Source organism: Syngnathus leptorhynchus, chromosome 2 (assembly GCF_054491065.1).
Source record: "Syngnathus leptorhynchus isolate UIUO chromosome 2, UIUO_Slep, whole genome shotgun sequence".
In the NCBI taxonomy this organism is placed as follows: domain Eukaryota; kingdom Metazoa; phylum Chordata; class Actinopteri; order Syngnathiformes; family Syngnathidae; genus Syngnathus; species Syngnathus leptorhynchus.
Window position 1 is genome coordinate 4,008,766 of NC_141196.1, and position 23,253 is coordinate 4,032,018.

General features: G+C 43.9%; 1 protein-coding gene across 2 annotated transcripts in view; it reads right to left on the minus strand.

Annotated features, from left to right (window-relative positions):
• The window catches only part of ptprda (protein tyrosine phosphatase receptor type Da), a 199,021-nt gene that overhangs the window by 61,897 nt on the left and 113,871 nt on the right, over positions 1-23,253 (minus strand). Inside the window, exons 1-2 of one of the 2 annotated variants that reach the window (XM_085935841.1) lie at positions 22,389-22,763; positions 1,010-1,190 (exon numbers count right to left, since the gene is read on the minus strand). In XM_085935841.1, coding sequence (XP_085791967.1) covers positions 1,010-1,103 — 94 coding nt within the window. In that variant the 5' untranslated portion in view covers positions 1,104-1,190; positions 22,389-22,763. Of the gene's footprint in view, positions 1-1,009; positions 1,191-22,388; positions 22,764-23,253 lie in introns of those variants that run through there. The other variant, XM_085935833.1, reaches the window with a different exon arrangement.

Genomic DNA, 23,253 nt, shown 5'->3' on the forward strand with positions numbered 1-23,253 from the left:
TTGCCTGGCTCGCTGCTCTATGACCTTGGGTGAATTGGACCCCTCCCCTCACACCATCATCATCATCATTTCCCCCCTCCGTTGCACTCCTCTCCTATTCAGTGATATTCACACTGAGGGGGATTTCAGCGGGTGCAAAGAGAGTGATAAAACTTTTATTCATCCCACTGTGCCTCCTGAAGCTAATGATTCATGGATGCGGGCGAGGGGTTGAGGGGGTGGGTGTCACAGGGCCAGAGCTCAATGAGGTCTGAAAGCTGTTGTCACACATCAACGGGCAGGTGCCTGATGTCGAGAAGCTCCATTCCCGACACTTCTCATCATGACATTCCCCGGCTGGGCTCAGCACTTGTGCTTCACCTGATCGTTTCGCTTTGGCCAGGAGACTTGAGCACATTTTGATGAGACGCTTCACTGGACGGGAGATAACTTCCCGCCAGTGAATGATGATTTAATATATATGTGCACCGATTTCATTTGTGCAAATACTATATTGCATTAAATTACAATTTGGGCCTGAGCAGTGAGTTTGATTTGCACTCAACTAAAGTTTGGACAAACAGAGCTTCGGTTACTGTGGGAAGCTGCTGTAGGCCACAGCTCACGCCCAGATTCTCACACTGAAATTTGTCACTTATTGGGCCACACCCCTTTAGGGTGACGTGGAGTCATTGCACTTCATCAGACCTATTTATTTATTTATTACGGTATGCTTTTCATATAGTGCAATGCTCTTTTGGTGGTGTCAAATAGATTGCGGTGTTTTCGGGAGGGTGGGCATGGATTTCAACAGTGGACACTGACTGCTGTATATTGAGTTGTGAGCACAGTCCTGCAATGAATGCAACTCGTAAGTTGAGGCGCCACTGCATACTCAACTTCGCCGCTTAGCGGGGACAATTTCTTGGGCGACAAGTTATGATCCACAGCTGACACAGATGTGCGACGGGCTACGTTGTGGTCGTGGAGGAACCGCGTGTGACGTGGTAGAGGGAGCAACTCTACTTACTTTGAGCGTCGGCGAGGTGGACCAGTAGAGCCAGGGCGATGAGCATCAGCGCGGGCCTGGCGCGGCGCATGTTGGGACAGCTTGGCACCAGCATGCTTTGGCAGCCTCGGTGGCGCTGGCTCACAGAGCCCTGTGAGTCAGTCCGCTCTGATTTCTCAGATGCAGGGGATGTAGTCACAGCCTATGCAAGACAGGGGAGGGAGGGGGGGGAGAGAGAGAGAGAGAGGAAGTGAATGAAACAAAGCTGTTTGCTTGCCGGGTTTTATCTCTCTCTGCACATTTGTGACATACCCCCGCACGGCCTCGGCTGGAGGTGCCACGGGATAGGAGGAGGCTGACGTGCTCGCGGGCTATGTTCTGACACTTCTTTAAATGGAATAGTCACTCCGCGCCGCATGCGTGCGCGGGAGAATGCAAAAGAAGGAGCCGCACGCACATAGATACAAATTCCCTCGCATGTCACTGTTGATTCGGGCTTCCGGGAGACCGAGACAAGCTCGAAAATATATTTTCTCCAAACCGACGGGTGCAAAAGCAGAAGTCACAATTAGAATAACATATAAATTACCATTAAGTACCATCTTGGACTGGCCATGAACATATACATATTAGCTTTTAAGCTAAGGCAGTCTTTGTTTTTGTCAGTTTCACGCTTCTTTAATATATATATAATATATATATACAAAATATAATAAATGAAAAAAATATATATTGGTAGGTAAGGTATTAAATTGCTACTTGTCTACTTCTGCATCTCGCTTTATATGAAACGGGTGTAGTAGAGTTTAAACGTCCTACGAGGCAAGCTCCCTCTAGTGGTACAAGAAGTAATCACTGGCCAGGTACAGTTCAGTTGTATTTAACTGTAGTTTAATAAATTTGTGTTTAATCTTTAGGAACCGTTTGTTTCTGAAACATCTATTTAGGTACAATTTTCATTTATTTGTTCTGTGGAAATTATTTTTGAGTACAGTTTTTTATTTTTTCCACACTATTTAAGACTATGGTGATACTTGGAGAGTAAAGTATTGCTTGCAGTAAAAACTTTGAGAAACACTGCTCTTGTATGTGCTTCAGACCAGGTTGCAATGGAGAAACATCTCAAGGACAAGTTTGTCTTTGAAGGATGGAAATTGACTGTCCATTTATCAGTCCTTGACACTTTTTGGTGTTCTATTCATAATAATCACACCCACCAGAAATCACGTAGCAACGTGAAAGTGCCAAAATTGTGCTGCGACCGAACCAATTATTAGATAACGCCGTCAGAATAACACAGATGAAACGATTTCAATGGGCCTTTGCAAACTACGCTGGAGTCTCGATTCTAAATTCAATTCATACATGAAGTCAAACAAACTAACTTTGAAAACTCCCCACAGATGCAAAACAAATGTTTTGCGTGTTTGTGTGTGACTGACTCATTCAAGCTGGACCGACCTCAGTGAAGGTTTTGGGCTGACAGACCACAAAGCGTGAGGTACAAGTGCATGTTGCGTCCAGGCCAAAACGGCCACGGCGGTTCACCACTGGCATGTGAACGAGAGCGCATTCGACACGCCAGCTCATCAAGCAGTCGCTCCGTTTACTGGTCGAACAAAAAATGTGACGAGGGAGCCTCCGTTATGGAAAAACATCAACAACCCTCCCTCCTTCTTGTCTTTGGTTGATAGGGATCACAATCACATCGAAGAGGAGCCACGCACACACAGAAACACACACACTCCACCCTTTTCTAATTAACACTGTGCATGTTGTCTGGCTTTGTTTAATAATGCACGATCGCTATCATCCTTTTGAATAGAGGCAGCAGTGAATGGGAACACAATAACACCAGCGGGAGAAGAAAGACAACATTGTGCGCGTTTTTTGTATTATCTCCCGCTTTCTCTCCGTATTGTCATCGATGTTCGATGAAAAGCGGCACGGAGTGTAAAGCTGATTTTTTTTGGGGGGTGGGTGCTTTGGTAACTCAAGTGAAGCTATTTGTTATTGTTATATAAATTAAATTCCATACATGCAAAATATGTAACATGCTAATATTTATATACAGAACAGCAATTGAAAGCTAATATTCCACAATTAATTAGTTTGAACTTTTTCAGAAATGAATAATTTAATTGGGTTTAAAAAATTCCTCCATTTTGATTTTGTGTGTTTTGAGCTCTAGCTAAAGATTTCATATTAATCAGTCAAACTCATGTAAATAATTTTAATTAAAGATGTAAACATTCATAGCGTCAATTAACAACTAATCAATGATCAAATCAATTGGCAACAATTCCGATATTTGGCATACAAGCACCTCTGTAGCCAAGCTACGATAAGCCAGGCTACGATAAACTAAGCTAAAACAAGCTAAGCTGTGCCACACCAGCCAGCTCAAGTCAAGAATGGATGCCAAGAAATAATTTACTTGTCTTTCCTTCCAACACTCACAAAGAAGGCTTCTTTTATGATGCACTTAGCGTGCCCCCTCAACACCCCCAGCGAAACGCACCGCAGGAAGCTAATTAGGGCTAATGACCTTTGCTAGTGTGATAATTGCTGGAGAAGCACCTGCTGATACTGCGAGACCAGCAGTGTACCATGATATAGGTCAAAGGTCCAGCTCACGCTTTTGCTTTAGGTGCCTCGAACATCATCGGAGTGATGCTAGCGTGCTTGATTCCATTCTTTTTACATTTTGGAATTTCCCTGTTGTGACCATAACAGCAAGGGTGCCCAAAATTCTTCTTCTTTGATTCAAAGCATCAAATGGAACATAAACCACATAAAAACATGTGATGATCGTAAAAATAGTTGAAATTGCGTTTTTTCTACGCCAGTTATCCACTAAGTATACTAAGTATAATTCCCGCAATTAAATTAAGAACATAGCAGAATTTAGGAATACACAACTTAAATGTTGTCTTTTGTATAAGATGCAATTTTGTGTCTTCTTTGTAGAACAAAATGAAATGAACAGAATGGAAAGAAATAATAAAAATAAATAAATAAAAATATAAATATTGAAATAATGAAATAATAAAATACCATTATACAAGAAAATAATATAAAAAAAACATTTTAACTAAAGTTAAAATGAAACAAAACCGGTAACAGTACATTCTAAAGCTCAAATATTTTCTTTATAGGAACATCAACTAGTAGTAGTTTTTTTTCAGGAAATTAATGAGAAGGACAATCCGACAGGAACGCTTTGAAAATTTCGACATCGACCGGGACCGGCGTAATCGCCAGCCGCGACGTCGACTCGTCAGAAGCTGAGCATCGCTGCATTTGTTTACAAAGCATGTTCCATGCGGGACCTCTGTTGCCAACGTTTGTTTTCATTTTTCTCCTGCCTCTCCTTGACTTTTTCGCCACTCTCTCTTTCTCTTCCCTGGCAGCTGTTGGCTTCAGATGGATAGTCCTGAAAAGAGCAGGACCCTGACCTGCCGTGGATTGACTGATGATGCGATGGTGCACTATAGCACACAAGGTTACAGCACTATTAGGTAAGCTTTTGGGACACTGAAGGATTTTGCAAAAAGTATTTTGTCTTTGTCTACATGCTGAAATCACCCACGCTGACCTTGACGGGCGCAGCTCACGCCTGACGATGTCGAATGATTGGCGTCTACGTTATGTTATAGCTCGTCGCCGCGTTGTATAGGGTCACGCTTGACCTTGCGTGTCAGCATTAGTACAAGCGTGTTTGTGGAGGGTGGGGGAGCGGGGTTACCAAAAACGTTATCATGCAAACAGGCTGCTGCTGGAGGAGTCCATTGTGCCGGGAGCAGAGAGTGTGTCAGGATTGGGATGTGGGGGGGAAATGAGAAAAACGTTAGGAATGGCAGCCAACCTGCAACGACTGGGATTAAATTTACGCTGCATGAACAAGGGGGGGGGGGGGGGGGGGGGTAAATCGTGTTACGTATTCTGAGGCGAGGAGGAGTGGGGAACAGAGGGGTGCAAATTAAATGAATAAGGAGAGCAACAAGGCGATGGGGCACTAACGAGGCAGCGTGCAAATGCTCCGTGAATTTTCTTTTTTTTTTGTGCAATTAAAATGCAGTACTTAAAATATTCACTAATCGATCATATTTTTTTTTAAAAGTTCAAATTGACTTTGATTCTAAAAGTGTGCTATGAGTACTACTAGCAGTTATGTGGGCTCCCTTTAGTGGTGTACAAAAGAATCACTGAATTAAATGATCGGGTTTTAATCCAGAACAAACTATTTGTTAACTATAGTTGAGTTGTATCAATTTATTGATTGTTTTTATCTATACTCAAGTTAATTTTGTATTCAACTCTTATGTGCACCCCTAAAATAAACATAAAATTGTCATTTCAATTTAAAGTAAGACATCAAATAAAAGATGGTGTAAAAAAAAAAAAAAGTGATGCCACTGAGAGTTCCCCAGATTGATTCCAGTTGATATTTACTTTAAAACATCTTGGCGGAGGTGACAAAGCTCAATTCTGACTGAGGCTTTCAGGTGTGGTCCAGTGGGTTCATCTCCCCCCCTCCCCGCCCACTTTCTCCCACATAACAGTACTTGCAGGGTGCATGCACCCATAGCAGTTGCACCGCACGCTTCTGGCACTTGCACATCCACGTTCACTCCCCCCCCACTCAAACACAGTAGCGCTCTGTGTCGGGATGAATGATCTCGCTTCCGTGAGGCGGCGCGAGGACGGCAGGGGAGGGAGGGATGCGGAGCCGAGAGGCCTCCGATCGACAAAAGCAGCGGGACCACGCAGCGGCGTTTAAAACAACTCAACGATGAGGATTAAAAAGACTTTTTTTTTTTCTTTTTTGTAAACAATTGAACGCGACTGGTGACATTTTAGTGCTTTTTGAAGTGCGGCCAAGCTGTTTGCTGTGCAAATGTACTATTGAGGAGTAAGCGAAGGAAGCGTTGAGGTGACTCGGGGGCCGAAGCGCTATATTCAGAGGGCAGCAAAATAATTAAAATGCCAAGTGTCGCCCATTATCTAAATGCTAATTTGCCTCAGTGTAGCCTGAGCTCGAATGTTACGCCACATTACGAGTACTGAGGCAACGACGACGGTTCAAGTTTTTCGTCAATTACACACGCTGAACAATGCTATCGCTTCGCTGAAGGTGATGCGGTGGATGTTTTCGGGTTTGGCTTCGGGCTATATTGAGTCAAATTCATATTGGCATGTTTCACCCTTTATGGACAAAACCCTTCATTGTCAAATTTGACCACAAAAAAACAAAACTGTGGAAAATGTTTTTTTTTCTATTATGAGTAAATTCATGAAAATTGTGTAAATAATGATTTCAATGTAATTTTATATTTGTCACAAAAAAACTATTCCAGATGCTTTACGTCAAATGTGTGTTGCTCTGGTCTGCCCCACCCCACCCCAAAAAAAGGGCAACAATGGACCTATCCAATTCTATCCCATACGGAATTGAAATATCCTTATTCTAAAGAATTTGTGAACCATTTGACAAATGAGTGAGTAAGGAATGAGTCACCCTTTGCTACCTCACAACAACAACAAAAAATCAAGCACCAATCCATGTAATGGAACTATTAAATTTTATACTATAAGAACATTTAAAACCCTTTCCTAAATAGAATTAGAATAGCTTTGTTGTCATTGTACCACAGAGTGCACCTGTAAAAAAAAAACATCTGAGCAAAAAAGGAGGGGTTGGTGAGCCATAAAAAAGTTAATACTTTTGTTTTTCACATCTGCCGAGTTGGCTTTGGACAATCTCAGCCAATTCTGCTGTCCTAAAAATCTGCAGTAAGACAGAAAAGGTGACGACGTCATAAGAACCCCCCCCATCTCCCTGTTCTATGTTTTGCATGACGATAAGAATCCCGAGTCAACATCCCGAAAGAGCACACGGAGAGCGACACGAGCGCGAGCTTATCAAAGCCTTTCGCATGGAAATAAATCAGTGGCGGCAACGGAGGCATGAAAATATGATAACAGATATGAGATGCTTATTTGCTGACTACACAGATGCGGGCGCATTTTTTTTTGTTGTTGTGGTCGTCCTTCCATTTTGCCATCGCGATAAGATTGCTAGAGGACATCCTCGCTGGGTGGCACGCCGGCGTTTCACGTCCTTTTTAATATTAAGTGCGAAAATATTCTTCACAGTGGCTGTTTTGCTGATTAAGAGATATTTGGGGCTGCCCTTGAAAGATTGTTAGCGCTTCAAGGTTCCACCCAAGGCAAAATCAACTCGGGGAGTAGATATATTAGCGCAGTCACTTGAAAGCGACAAACCTATGGGCGACATATTTTTGAACGTTTCCCAGAATAGACTGAATCAGTTCAGGGTGGAGATTGAAATTCAAATGCCACCGCCATACAAATGTCAGTACGGGGAAATCAAAAAAACGTTTTGTGTACCCCCCCCCCATTTGACATTTTCAAGAGATTTCATTTCCCTGCATATGTGTAAATGTCAAATTATAACAACAAAATAGAAAAAGAAATGACATGTTCATTGGGTCCGTAATGCTCGAGTTCAAATTGCGCAGAATTATATTTCCACCAAAAAAGTGCAACAAAGAACAACAAAATTCAGACGTTGAAGCCAACTGAATCAATTTCACAGAGACATCCTCCAAAGTCTTGTCAGTCCCCCTCCGGAACACTCACAATCCATGATTAAGGACGATGTTGTCAAGTTTGACGTGGCCTCGCCGGGGGAGTCAGCAGCGGCCTTATCATTAAAGGGGGAGAGGAGGGGGAGGAGGCTGCCCGGACCGCCGCTGAGGGGCCTGCCCAAGTGTCATCAAAATGAGATAGGGCCCGGTAGCTTGGGGATTAGGCACTGCATAATTACCTATTTAAAGCTCCTAATTGAGCATTCGCAGGCATATTTTAGAAATCCGTTCACACCCGTCGGTGTGCGAATGTTCGCTGGTGGTCGAAACCTCAAGATTCGACCAATTGGAGAGAGAGTGTGGATATGTTTTTGTTTGCATTTTAGGACTAGCAGCAGAGTGTAACCTTGAATATAAGGGTTAGCTTATTAGCATGCGGATCCCTCGCTTGTGCATTTATTTAGTTATTAGTTTACAAAGCACTTCGGGTGTTTGTCAAAAATGTGCTGATGGCGCTTGGCTTCATGAATTATTTAATGCAGGTAAAAGGTCGCTATTGTGATGAGTAGTCTTTTATTTTTTTTGTCAAACACAATGATTCAGTTGTTTGACATGAGTAGAACGAGTTATTTTGTCTGTGACTGACTGAATCCAAAGGTTTGTATTTTACATCATTTTAAAACTTTGGTTAAAGAGGTATACGAACGGGAAGTTAGCCAGGATGACCAAAGAGAAACAGAATATAAAATGTACTGAGAAAAAGATTGCGATGGTCGTCGCGAGAGCCGTGACACGAGGGGCCCCCTTGGTCTTTTGTCACAGAAAACATTTTGAATGGCAACAACAATTAGAGCAGAATGATAACTCCAGATAGTTTCCCAATGACCCAACGTGTCCCACTTTCTGCACACGAGCGTACGAGGGATCACCGAGGACGTTGGCTTGTCTTGATTGCATTGCTAGCTAAAATACCGGTGGCGGCGCTTTCTCGAGGGGGCTGGCGGCTGGGTAGACACCAGCTGCTATCTGAGAGAGATAAACTGTCCGGCCCTTGGGGGGGGGCATACAGCCGCTTCACTCCGGAATGCTGAAGATGCTTATGGCTGGAATGACATAAAAATACCCCCCCGAGATGGGCAGAGGGGATTTTAGGGTTTCGGCTCAATCGTCGGTACGCAGTCAGAAATAAAGCTAGCACCTTTGAAGGGACCAACTCATTGTACTCCGACTAGGAACGATCTAAGTCTCTGAATAAGTTTCACTCGTATAGCATGTTGGTCACACTTCCTATGCAGAAATCAATCCCCTAGCATCGATGCCAAGAGTTGCACATGAAATCTCCCTTTGACTGATTATTCCATAATTTATGAGGCCTTAGCTTTGCAAATAATTCATCCTCTTGACTGTGCTTATGCAATCTGTCACATCCACATGACCACATTTTAACCCCCCCCCCTTGCAAACTGGAATAGAAAGGAACACTCTGATTGTTACTGTTCCGCTGCCTTTTTATTGTTCCTTCTTCTGCAGTGATGGTACGACAGCAGCTCTGGCACGCTGAATAAAAAGGCTAATTCGGTAGCTTCTGTGGTTCTGGCAGCATCTATGGGTGCAAAGCCAAAAAACGGGATGCCTAATGGTAAAGTTCTCTCCGGCCCCATTTCGGCCCCGTTGACATCACCGAAAGGACAACGGAAGGGGAGGGGGGGGGGTCTCGGGAGGAGTGGCCTCAGCACGCCGCAGAATGGAAGTTCATCTTTATGTAATTATCTCGGGGGCCGTTACACCGAGCAGGATAGCCGAGTGTTTATTGCGGCCCGGTCGCCATTCACTTTACGAGCATCCTCTTGCGCACACCCATGCGGATGATTAACATTCACACGGCGACGCACACAAAACCCATATGAGGCCCAAGTGCCATAACAGCCCAATGAAATATATTCAGATTAGAAAGGTGTCGCATTACTCTCCAGTCAGATGATAAATACCCGGTTAGCACCGTCATTAATCTTGTACGCCCCCTTACTCATTTTCGGCCTGCTTGGGGGAGCAGTGCAGTGAACGAATGTTGCCCCGCAACTTTCTTTGTGGCACGAGGTCAAGTGAGTTTGACCTGGCGCTTCTCATTCTTGTCCGGTCTTTGTTAGCGCAAGATTCGATCGCTAAAAGCATTAATGATGTTTAAGCTAGCTTTCCAGCTTCTCGAGGAATCTGGTAAGCTTTCTTTGTGGCAGGGGGGGGTCAAGCTCGTTCTTGTCCGGTCCTTGTTAGCGCAACATTCGATCGCTAAAAGCGTTATTGATGCTTATGCTAGCTCTCCAGCTTGCCGAGGAATCTGGAAAATGTCCCTGGGAAAAAAATATTCACGAAGTGTTTTGCTGATTGATTGAACGCCCGCTGTTGACGACTCTGCTATTTTTGTCCGGTGAGATTACGGAGATAAAGTCGGTCTCCCGTCGATGCGCGGCGGGACGACAACTGGGTAGGTTTCATCCTTCCCAAGGACCTCTGAGCTTTACCTTGTGTAAGCAGAGCCGATATAAACTATCGTTTTTCATTGCAAGGTGTCTGATTAGCTCTAAAGGGGGTCATAAAAAGTGGATGCCATTGTTTGGGACAACGCTTGTTAAACCGGGGCGATGAAAAACGACCCCGTGCATGCCTTGGAATATAAAATGATAGAAGGTATAATCAAGCAGACATTCCAGGGCCAAATTGTCACGCTCACACAGTTATCTTGTGTTGAGCCAATTGTGATACCACAGTTTTATGGAATCTCTCAGTCGCCCCCGATTGCTCCGCGCTCCATAAAATGCCGGCGAGTGGATCGGGGCTTCTATAATGATGGCCCGGGACAGGAATAAACTTGTTTTACTGCCGCAAACAGAATGATGTGACCTGGAAAGGTTGTATTTTTTGCCGGGATAATGACTATATTTTAGAGTCGGGCCTTGGTGTGAACTTTAATTACTTGTCTGGGGCCACTGAGCTACACTGGTCTCGAGTACTTAGTAATAAAGTCCATATTGGTAGCCTGTTTATTAAACCCAATGTGAATGTCTGGTAAGATCATCTTAGCAAACAACACCTCACCTCTGTTTGGACTTTCTCTTATTCAGCGCACGTGCCAATGTAATACTCTCGGAAAACTTCTAATCGCTGTAGCAATCGCGACTCATGAATATGCAAATATCAGACCGAACGCGGTACATCATGAATCCTGAGCGCAAAAGCAATTCATCGGTAAAGCCGCGGCGTATCTTGAGTCGTGCAAGTATCGCCGCCCCCCTCCCACCCTCCGTATTTGTGAGATCCCAACTTGTCACAGTAAATGTCATCACAGCCAATATTGGCACGGACTCAAAAGTGGTAATGAAAGATAAATCTAATATAACCCGAGAAATACAGTTTGAGATCTCTGGACGCCACCAGCTCTCTTGTAAAGCACTTCTCGGCAGGCCGAGAGGGTTTTGTGTGATGTTGGGGGAAATAAAAAGGAAATAGAAGAAGAGGATTTGTAGAAAGGCGTGCCTGCTGACTCGTATTATCCCGCGGTACGTCCCTGATCATTTTCAGTCGACGTGTCTCGCTGTGCCTGTTCCTGGTCATTTTGACATGAGGCCACAGGCATGCAGACTAACAGCTGGGAAATCTGTGCCCTGCCGTACTGCCCTTGCACTCCTCCTTCTCACGCCACCCACCCTTTCTTCCCCTCATCGGCCTAGCGGGGTCGATGCGCCGGCGGCTAATAAAAGCGGCGGCTCTTGACTGCGAACAGCTGGGGCCCTGTGATCCTTCTCCGCCGAGCTTTTTTCTGACACTCGGCGCCGAGAGAATTGGGATAAATTTGCGGGAGCAAAACGACACGCGTCGAGCGGTGAAACAGATGAATCAGTGGCTCTTCACAGTGGCTTAACCAGCAAATCGATACAAAGTGTTTGAGATCTAAACACGGGAGGATTCCGACTCTGACGTTCATTTGTTCCGATCATGTGACATGAGCGCTGAGATCGCCAGGGACTGGTGTGCGTCTACAAAACATTCAAGAAATAAATTTAAGCCTGTAGAGGTTGTTTTTTTTCAAGGTTTGGCCTTGGTACTAGCAAATTCTTTTGGTCGATTCCATGGCCTCTGACTTTGTGGGAAAAGCTTGGGGAAGGCCCTTGTCTGTTCCAAAGTGTGGTCCGCAAAAGTATGGGTGGAGTCTGTTGTGGACAAAGTGGACTGGCACTCACTGAACACTGACGTAAAACACCAGATTCCCACTGATCCGCAGATATCTTGTGGAGAGCCTTCCCCGAAGCGTGGAAACAAGCAATCCAATGGAAATCCCTAAAAATAAGGTCCCGAAGAACCTTCATTACCTCCGACACTTAATTCTTTGGTTGAGTCATGCTAAGAAACAAAATTTGCTCAATTCCTTGACATGGGTAAATAAAAATTAAAACGTGTTCCCGCTTCCACAAAACTAGTTTTACAAACGATGACCCCGTACAATGACTGTAAAACCAAGTTTCGTACCCAACCGTGATTTCTGGTGTACCGTTACACCGTCACAAAATTCTATTGGTCTTATGGGGACGCTTTGAAAGATCCACAAGCGCAAAGGCTGTTGGGAATGGATATCCCAGGCTCGGTGCTGATTCCAAACGCAGAGCGGGGGGGGGGGGGGGGTTGCTGAGAATGTGCCAGACCAAAATAGCTGCGCATATGACCCCATCATGCCTGACCTACACTCTCTTATCATACTGTTGGAAATCGTTTATTATTGTGCGTGTGTGTGTTGTACAAAGAACCCAGATGCTCCCAGCTGGCTATTGCCCAGTGAGGCTAAAACACCTAATTAGCCTGCACATTCACGTGCAACATCCCAACCGCTGCTCCCCCCACCCACCCCCCAGCAGTCTTGTTTTTTCATAGGTGCAACATATGTCCCCAAATTCATGTATTATACAGACCGCACATGCCGACAGCTACAAGAACAACTCGGTACGCCGCGAGGGAGGCCGCGGGTGGGTATGGTATAAAACAAAGCAATGTGGCAAATGAAACCAAATTGTTGATTGTGGTGACTCAGTAGTTAAAAGACAACGTGGGAGTGGATCTTCGACAAATTGCTGGAAACCGTTTACTGAGGCTTTTCTAATAAGCATCGCAGAAAAGCCAAAAAATAAAAAACGGAACAAATGACATCTGAGGAAGGACGCCGTAATGCGTGGCGATACGCGGGCCAGGGCTGAAACAGAGTAAAAGATAAAGGTCATGCTTGTCCGTATGAGGGGAGGGGGGGGGGGATGGCGTAGACAGATGTCAACAGCGATAAGCATCTGGCGTGACGAGCTCCAACTCAGCTATCGCTTACTACTCGGAGCCTGGGGGCCGTGCGCTGCCAAGACGGCGCTCACGCCTCTCTGTGACGATCAGTGCCTCCGGAGGTTGTGCAAAATGGCCGCCGCCTTGCCAGCACATTATAACGCGTCACTGGCTTGGCTTTTTTTTTTTTTTTTTTCCCTCAAAGGAAGTGCCATCTGTGAGTGACAGCGGGACCTCGGCCATTTATTTAGAAGGCAGTAAACAAACGGGCTTCTTTGAGGAGGGGTTGCTATTATGTTGGTCGTGAGCGATATGAAGCGGGTGTGATGTATATCATTTAGCCATCTCCATTTATCTCAAGGAATCTCTCATCTAAGCATCACTCGAGGGAGAATAAATCCTTATTTTCGCATTTGATAGCCGGTCGGACACAAATCCAATACCCAGGAGAGTGCTCGGTCCTGCTTTAAGCATAACTGCTCACCAGATCAAAAAAATAGAAGATCGATAGCAAGCCATTTACTATCATACTCGGTGCTCATTGATGATCTGTCAAGTCATTTGTTTCGCAGTCTGAACGACAGAGCGAAAAATCATTTTCCAAAGAACTTTCCCTGCATCCAAAACAAATAATGGCTAACTTAGTAAATAGCAAATCGATAGAGTGTGCTTTATTGAGCTCACATGCTTGACTCGATTCTGGCACCTGGCCCATTTTCCGCTCTGTTCGCTCTGCTTTGTGACAAAATGGCAAAAACACACAGACTTGATGTGATGTTGGATGTTTGACACCAAGGCGGTTTCCTTTCTTTGGGACACCGAGAGGCTCAGCTCGACGGGATCATATGTTTCCAGACAAGCCAAACACTAGACCGATTCAACCGATGTCTATTCAGAAGCTCGGATTGGAATAGAAGCATCCGGCACCCTCTGACTAAGCGTCAATGGGCCAGCGGTTTCCCCAGAAGGTTGGCAGTCCCACGTCCGCCCCGGTTCCACCCCGCTGTTTGACTCAAAGAGTCTGAGTCAAATCATTGCAAAAAATAACTTTGGAACCCAAATCCTCTCATGACTGAATCCTGCTGAGACACAGCTTGTCTTTGGTAAACAACGTCCTACCTTTGTACTCTTGACAGTGACTTAAAAAAAGAGGACCAGACGTGTCGTATTTGGAGTTGTGCTTCGATTCAGGGGGCAGAAATATATTCTCAATTTGTCTGCCATGGCTGCAACGGCTGTTCTGAGTTGCCCTTGATATTGCAGGTCACATAAAAGTGCAGGGGAGCGTAACAAGAAATGCAGTACTTGCAAGTCCCCATTCTGCCTCTTGCGGCAAATCAGCTGGTCAACATTGGTTTTGTATTTGTTCAAACAGCAGACTTTAATCCACCTGGATCAAACTGGTACCTCGAACAGTGCCCTGTGGTTCACCTTTTTGAGTGTGCAGGCTTGCGTGAAGAGGTTCGTACCCTTAACAGGACCCGATCAAGAAACGGTTCCCCGTCTCGGTGACTCAATCGGTTGCGGCGTTTAAGAACCGCGCTAGTAGGCCACAACCCCCGTGTGTCGCCTGCAACCCGTCGTGAAAAGGGTATTGATTCCCTATAAACTCATTAAGATCTAAGAGGAGTTCCTTCTTTCCTGTCAAGGCAAGAGGCAGGCAGTCGGAGTGCTTTGACCTTTTGAACTCACTTTTGCAGGCTACTCGAACCATTGAATGGAGTACAATTGCTGGAGAGAACATCTTGACTGAGAGATCTTTGCATATCGGGAAGAAACTAAGTTTAGTTGTATTGTAATATAAGCAAACAGTACTTGAGTTTATCCGCGACAAAGCTCGCTAGTTCGGTGAACACTATTTTGAGTTCTTTCGTCGTAATTTCTTCCAAGTTGGCGGACATGTCTATGATTACCTGTCAAGGCAATGACCCGTTTTTGCACCCGCCAATTTTGAGCCTATACAGACGGACAAGACTTGTGTTATCGCAGCATTAATAAGATGGCCCAACGGCAGACTTTTGCCTTATCGTTCTCCAAACATCACGGTGGCCGGCGGGTAAAAAAGGGCTGAAATGTGTCAGCGTGCGGTTAATCGAAAATAATGGCCGGCAATTTATAGATGCCGTCCTGGCTGGTACTGGATGTACTGATGCGGGAGATGGAATTTTAATGTGTGCGTTCCATCACTTGGGGAGTAGATAATTCGGGCAGTAGCCAAACAGCACATGAATCCAAGAAGGTTATCATATGGCAGTAATACTGAACAACATGGGACAAATAAAAAAAAAAAAACATGTTGCATTGTTTGGCAGCCATCTGATTTTCACCAGCGGCCACAGAAATAATGAAATACAGAGGTAGGAGATCATGAGGGATGGAAATGAAGGCCACCTTCTGTGTTGGTAAGGCCCAAGGGGTCTAGGGTATGGGAGGGGTAGAGTGAGGGGAGGGGGGGGGGGGGGGTGAGATGTATGTCTTTTAATCTCTATCCCCTCTAACTGATCTCCCTGGGTGTTAAACAGTTGAAATAGTTCCACATGGTCCAGATGCTTAACAGTCCCTCGGTGCTTTGTGGGGCTGATTAAAGACCGACGGCACATTCAAACACACACACACACACACACACACACACACACACACGCACGCACGCACACACACACACACACACACACACACACACACACACACACACACACACACACACACACACACACACACACACACACACACACAAATATCAGTGCCTCTCCGATGCCAATTCAGCTGAAAGTTATGTGGACATGTCTACTTCTTGGATACTGATTCATGTGTAGGGCTACTAGATTAATATTTAATCTGCAGTTAATGCTGATTTTATTTTCAAAACAATTTCCAGGAATTAATTAATTAAGACTCAGCTACTGGTTTGGTACGTAACATGTAAGAAAACATGAACATTGTTTTCCAAAGTAAAAGCAGATGTAAGCATTTTAAGTTAAACAGCAGTTTTAAATGATGACTCAATTTTAGTTGTTGATTATTTGTTGTTCAAAATCCCAGCGCTGGGTTAAAAGTGGCGGATGCACCACCAAATAGTAGCGAGCACATTCATCACTGCTTGCAGCTTGTATTTTATTGTAATAAAAAAAAATCTATTTAAAATCCAATCTTGAAGCACTGAGTGAAATATTATTTCCAGTTTTTTTTGGAACCACATACTGCACGAACGGACAAAGCCTGTTTGCAGGAATTGGACCCTTCCTTGTCTTAATTGCATTCCATCAGCCAAAGAGGGTAAAAAAAAAAAAAAAGATCCTTCCATATTGCATGGCAAGAAGCATAAATCCATTTGTGCAGCGATATGTTGAGGAAATATGATTCAGTGATTGATTGTCTGACCTGAGTTAGCAACCGATGCTTCAAAACATCCGGGGTAGCCACGTTTTGTGGCAAACGAACTAGCTTGAAATTGCTGTAGCGCTGGATGGAGCAGAGTAAAGTCAAGGTTGAGATCTCCGAGAATGAGCTAAGCGGGCAGATTTGACTCATCAACTATGCTAAGAGCTTCTGATCCGCACGTAAATTAAAATATAGAAATTACAGAGCGGTTCTGACTCATGTTCGTCGTCTCTGTTAAGCATTTTAATAGACTCCATCATTAAGCTCAGACTGTATTGTTGGCGTCCTCGGCTCGGAGCGCAAACACCCAAAAAACCTACTTAAGGGTTTTAAGAGGGCCAAATCAGCTGCATGCAATTTTCTTTTCAGGCGCTCGCTTGCCTTTCACTTCCTGACGTCAGCGGCGTTAATGAAGACGGCGTCGCTCGGCGTCGTTACCGGGTTCCGCACAGCCGCTCTAAAGATTTTATTTCGGCGCTTCCCCCAGCTTGCTTTATTTCACGACGCCTTAATGAGAGTCGTTTGGAATAATAGGCTCCCATTGAACGGTGGCATCTGCATCCAGCTTTAAACGAGTGAACTAATTTCCAAAGATAATCGCCTCTCCCGTCGAGTTACTTTTTGGCGGAGATGCAGTCGATTTTTTTTTACGCAACAAATTTAACGATGTCAGAAATTACCTTGACGGAAGCTGGAACATTTGTTTTAGATTGTGGGATAAGCCAATGAGACTCATAGCTATAAAATAATAATTACCACATCGCTGTTAAAATAATTTCAGGGGTTTCGACCAAAAATTGGATTTATTGCGCAATAACAATTCGGCTAGTTTCATGCATGTTGATCAGAGTAGACCCACCAAAAAAAAAAATTTATCCGACTACTACCAAATTTCAACCACACACGCTATACTGAAGGACAATGACGAATAACAAAGGACAGGAATCCAACAAGTTGAAATTTCAGCCCGTAAAACCAATTCCTGTAGGAACATGAAATTTTGCTGAGCATGTCCCTCATGAAGACCCACAAAAATGCCTAAAGAAGCCATGTGTGAAAGCCAATTTGTTTTGAAGCCACCATTTTAGGCTTATTTTGGCCAAATAGATTTTCCTTCAAAATATGAAACCCATAAACCAGATTTTGTCATTAGAATATGATGACTTTCCCTATAACCGTAAATTAACACATTTTAATCATAGAACACTTTTGATACTTTCAATTCAGTTTTTACATATATACTTGATTCTTCTGATTCGAGATCAAAACTCCACCAACATTAAAACACTCAACCCTCCTTCATCTGTGCCTACAGGAGGCTTGCCATCAGCTCCATTAGCACCGCAAATAATCAGCCAAACTTTCATCCACACTTTGACTAATTGCTTGAAATATTCACACACCAAAAAAAAAACTACAAACAGAAAGAAAAAAAAGAAGAGAGATGCCTGGGTAATGATGCCCGCTGGGATTTTGACCGTCTTTTGGCTCTGATGTGTATGTGTGTGTGTGTGTGAATGACGACAGAGTAGCTGTGGTGTCATACGGCCGCTACAGATGGCAGATATAAGAAGAATAAAGGACAGGACAGGATGGGAAGAAATGCACAAACAAGGTAAACGCAACATTAGCTTGAGCGTAATGCAGGATTTTGGAGGTTAATTCCCCACGCCGGCATTATGGATCTTGGCAGCGAGGCAACAACATGGCCGACAGCTTAGCTCGTCACAATGGACGGTCAGGAGGGTTTTCCAAATGACTGCGGAGGCTTTTTAAGATGGGATGAGATGACGGGAGGGAAAAGTCAAACTCAACATGTGTGTCGTATTGTTTTCACAACACAACTTTGGAGAATCGTTCACGTGGAAAACCAGGCCACAATGACAAAACTTGAGGCACCCTTACGGCATAATCCATCATAATTTGCATGTATTTTAAAATAAACTGAGGCAATTGACTCATTTCAGCGTTGACATGTTTCGAACTGTAAATGCCATTGGCGTCAATCTTTAAAAAAAAATATATCGTATTCCTTCCCAACTTGCACGTGACGCCTGTCCGCCCACATTCCCGATGTCAGTCGGCAACTTTATCCCCAAGTCAGTTGTTGCCTCGGGCTTCGGCACAACTTTAGCGACCTCGCCTTCCCAATCCAACGTACAGACTCTCCCTTTAGTCGGACGTGCCGGTGTCCGGTTACCGTGGCACTCGCGGAATGTGTCTTCGGCATTGCCGCTTAAGAGGAAGACTTGCAAAGACAAGACAGCGCGGTAGGAAAGTCCGTACGGAATACCGTTGAACCGAGTCCAACTGTACGTTTACGTTCCATGACCTCACAAGATATCTTTTTTCGGCATGAGCTTTAACGAGGCGCAACCCAAGTGCACGTCGAAAAAAAACGAGGCGCTATCTTTAACCATCAGCTATAGGAATGCGAGGCTCCCAATATAGTTCAGCGCAAAAGGCTAAATAATTGAAAGAGAGTGTCCTTTGGAAACCAAAGATGACACACTGGCACACTATAAATTCGGTGGGCGGAGGGTCGCGCACTAAATGGAAACCACTGTTGTCTCGGTGTGATGCAACCCGATGAAACGTCTCCTAAAATATAAACGAAGTAGGAGAAAGCAAATCGGCCCGATATCGCAGGCGTCCCTCGCTTAAAAAGGCATTTTATACTCAATACAGAGCAGTGATTCGTTTTCAAACAGGGCCCGATTCCAGGTCTTAGGAAGTTTTAACAGTGCCAGCCACATTAACGTCTATTAGCTGCTCATTTCTTTCCCACGCAGAAAGGGCTTCTGGAGTACCTCCCGGGAGGTGGAAAGGTTTTAGGGGGGGCAACCACGGGCTTGCCAAATACATGCATGAAATTCCAGGGAGCAGACTTCGGCCCCCCCAACCAAGTCAGAGTCTAAATAACTAATGAGCAACAAAGCCTTCGAGACCTGTTTGGATGAGTTCAGGCCCTCGACTGCATTCTACAGTAAATGAAATGAGCCGGGTTCTGGTTTCAAGGTAGACAGGACCGCTGGACCAGAAGGATATTGTCTTGATTATATTTTGATGTCCGATTAGATTTTGAGTCTTTGGGTTGTTTTAATTCAATGCTGATTTGAAGGTTTTCATTGTAATTCAGTAATATAAGTAGACATACATACAAAGTGGTACTCTGTTGACCTTTTTTAGTTTGATAGCTTGAAATGTTTATTTCCATGACAAAAATATGCAGTATGTAACCTCGGACGTATGTATGTATCAATTTTTTAGCACTTTGGGGAGAATTTTTTAGGTTTAACTAATATAATTGTTTTTTTATGGCTACTTGTCTGTTCCAATCCCTTTTGAATAGCAAATTTGCACACGTTCCTGTCCAAAATCCGAATTCCTGTTCTTTTTTTATCTCCCAAAAGTATAACAGCCAAGTGTCCCGATACCTTTGCCCACATAGTGTTCTGTTGGGTGAGTAGCGGCTTTTGGTCAGAAAGAGAGGTGACCGCCGCAGCCATTTTCCCAGCTCCTTTCTCCTCAACCCTTCCCAGCACAGCCACCGCCACATGCCCGCTTCCAAATGGCAGTTATTATACCGGACACAAAAAGTCATTTTAGTTCCGCCTGGCTTCTTCAAAGCAGCGCTCTATAATTGCAGATTGAGTGGAGGGGGGAACATGCTTGGCTTACATCGACTCCTGACAGTGCGCCAATGCAGGAATGCAAAATTAGAGCAGCAAACGAAGAAGAATGGGGAACGATTTACAATGTGTCGTTCTGAATTCCGCCGAGTTTATTTTGCAACCACTTCGCAATGCGAGGCCGCGGGTATACAATGCGCCGAAAATCGAGCGGATGTTCCGGGTGCGCGGTTTTTGTAACCGACCGTTTGGTTAGAACTGTATGGAGCTCATTTGAGTGGCATTAGCTTGTAGCATTAGCTTGTTGTATTGCATCATCAAAGCTGGAGATCTTCAATATGTGCACCTTCTGTCAGACTTTCAAAGTACTGAAGGCGCTCTGGGGTTTCATTTGCCATTCCTTAGATTATTATATAAGAGACACAAGCATAGTGACAAAGTGGGAGATTTGGTAAGACGCGGGAAAGCAAGATGATGATTTAACGTGGTCCAACAAGCTTGACAAACTGACAGACAGCGGAGGTGATTTTGTTTGGGCGCAAAGATGATCCCTCCAACCCCAGGGCGACTTAAGAGAAAAAATAAAAACATTTGAAAAACTAGCATGCTAGCTTTTCCTGATAACTAATGTGTCATCCCTTGGTTTCTCTCAAGCTAGCCAAAATTGAAGATCGTTCTACGGCGCTCAGTGATATCTGGCCATACAAGTGTGGGTAAATGAGTTTGATGCGGATGAATTTTGCTGACCCCAAAAGTAAATGTATTCAAGAACGTTGAAGAAGAAACTATATCAAATAAGCGGACAAAATAAAAAAAACTGTCACAATTTTCGTATGTTTTTTTTTTTTTAGTGATTCCAGTCTCATCAACAGATGTATATAAAGTTTTAACACATTGTCTGAAATAATGAAATAAAATAAATGAATTATTATATAAATTATTAAAAAACAGACCTGATGATACAAAAGCCTACAAAAAATATACAATTAAAACTATGCGTAATAAAAATAAAAGAAAATAAAATATAATGAAGAAAAATTATGTTTAAATATTAAATAACGAGGTCCATTGTTGCAAAATATCTCAATTTTTGCTCAAAAGAAAGATAAAAAAAATTATTGCAGTCTTATCAAAATCATGCGTCGCCAACGTTATCGTCATACCCCAAAAACGCAAGTGCATACTGAAATAAAATCGATCGCAATTCAATACAAATTAAGCAAGACTGATATCAGCAATTGTCTTTTTAAAGAAAAATGGACATACACTCTTCTCATTGGGCAGTTTATGAGGTCAGCCCAAGGTTGAGGGCAAGTTCTTCCCCATCAAACTCATCCGAGCACTCCTTCTTTAAGGACTTCACTTTCTGCACTGGCCTGTAGTCACACCCACAAAAGTGTTCCTCATCCAAGTCTTGAATGATTCATGAATTTATTTTTCCGTGACTAACGACAACAAATCACGTGCCTTACCGACGTGACAAAAATGTTGGCGCTTAGCAGGATCACGTCCCCTCCCGAAACCGCTGCATCGTCTGCGGGCTTAACATTTAAACCACGTGTGGCGGCAGATTTAAAAAACAGAACATCTGAAAGACATAAAACCTCGCTCCAACATTCCTGCTTCATTTTCTCCAGACACCATATGAGCTCACCAGTTCTTCAAAACACTTTTCTTTCCTTTTTTTGGGGGGGTTCACGTCATACAATTTTTTTGGCATAAACACAAACGTCTAAGAAGTGCCCCCTAGTGGTCCCGAAAGTGCACAGCTCACTTTCGGCTCGGGACCGCTGCCACTAAAGTCAATTTGAAATGATGACAAACCTAAAATAGCATGCTAAGAATAACGCATACATCTCAGGAGAATTGCAAAGTTGTCAAAAATAGTCGTTAAGAGTTGACATTTGACCTCCAGCTACTAGCTGTGCTCGATAACAATAAATATTTGGGGACTTCAACGCGCGGCTTTGTATAAGACATTTTTAAAAGCGGTTTGAAAGGATCGTTTTGGCACATATCTTGAATTTCTAAGAGCGCACTTGCAACTCTGGGCTGTTGAGCCACTCAAAGTTCACCTTTAAATACATGACCATGAACTTGTAAATGATTCATTTCGGAATATCGAAAGGTCAATCAACACAAATGTGATTGCGTAAATAGTGTCAACAAGAAAACCAATCTCACAAATTTACAAGTCGAATGAATGACATTGATTCTTTTAGATACTTTTGGAGAAATAAATCAAATAAAAAAAAAACAGCAATGAAAATTGCACGCGGGGGGGACTATTAGAAAAAAAAAAAAAAACGGGGCACCCCTAAATGCATCAGTGGGCCCAGTCAGTCAAAGCATGTTTTGCGGGTGACAGCTGAGCGCACCTGAAATCACTGCGGCAGCGCAGCTGTCTCACACACACGCACAAACACACATGCACAAACACACACGCGCAAGCACTCTTCTTACCTTATCAGCATTTTTGCAATCACTTTCAAACTCGTCTTGTACGTCTTCAGCAAACTGTGCACTGTTTTTTTGTTGTTGTTATTGTTGTTGTTTTTTGTTATGTTTTTTTTAAATCCAGCAACGACAGTCCAGTAGGAGACACAACAATAACGTGCGGGAAGCGTGGAAAGAAAACCCAAATCCGCTATTCTTCCTCCTCCTCCTCCTCTTCGTCTCGTGTTATTTAGAGTGGGAATAATCTCTGGGTTTGTGGGTTCCGTCTACGTCCCGCTCTCCATTGGCGTGAACGTGGCGAGACTGTGGCTTGCGAAAGTACTGCTTGCACGTCACGCTGCCTCCCTCTCCAGCTCTGCCTCCCTCCCTCTTTCTCTCTCTCTCTCTCTCTCTCTCTCTCTCTCTCTCTCTCTCTCTCTCTCTCTCTCTCTCTCTCTCTTGCTCTCACTGTGGAGTGATATGGAGGTGTGTGTGCATGCGTGAAAATAGACTCATGATGTCCCCCCCCCCTCTCCCATAGGAATGCACTCTTCTAAAGCCCCATTTTGTTCATTGGTAAAAGAATGCGACGGGATATGAGGAGCACACAGAGTAAATGGAAAAAGAAGAAGATGAAGACAATCCTGTTCAATGGTGCAAAGTTTGTCACTTTTCAAAGTGCATTTCATCCTAACTTCCCTTCTGCAGCCAATAGGGGGCGACAGCTATGAAAGATACAAAGATGGTGGGAGTAGGAACACCTGCATCATGTAATGACAATGTTATTAAAGGATATAGTAAAACCTATACCACTGAGTCAAAAATAGCTGGTAATCGAATCTCCCCCAATAAAAAAATAAGAATTGCCAATATTGGCACTTTAAACTTAAAA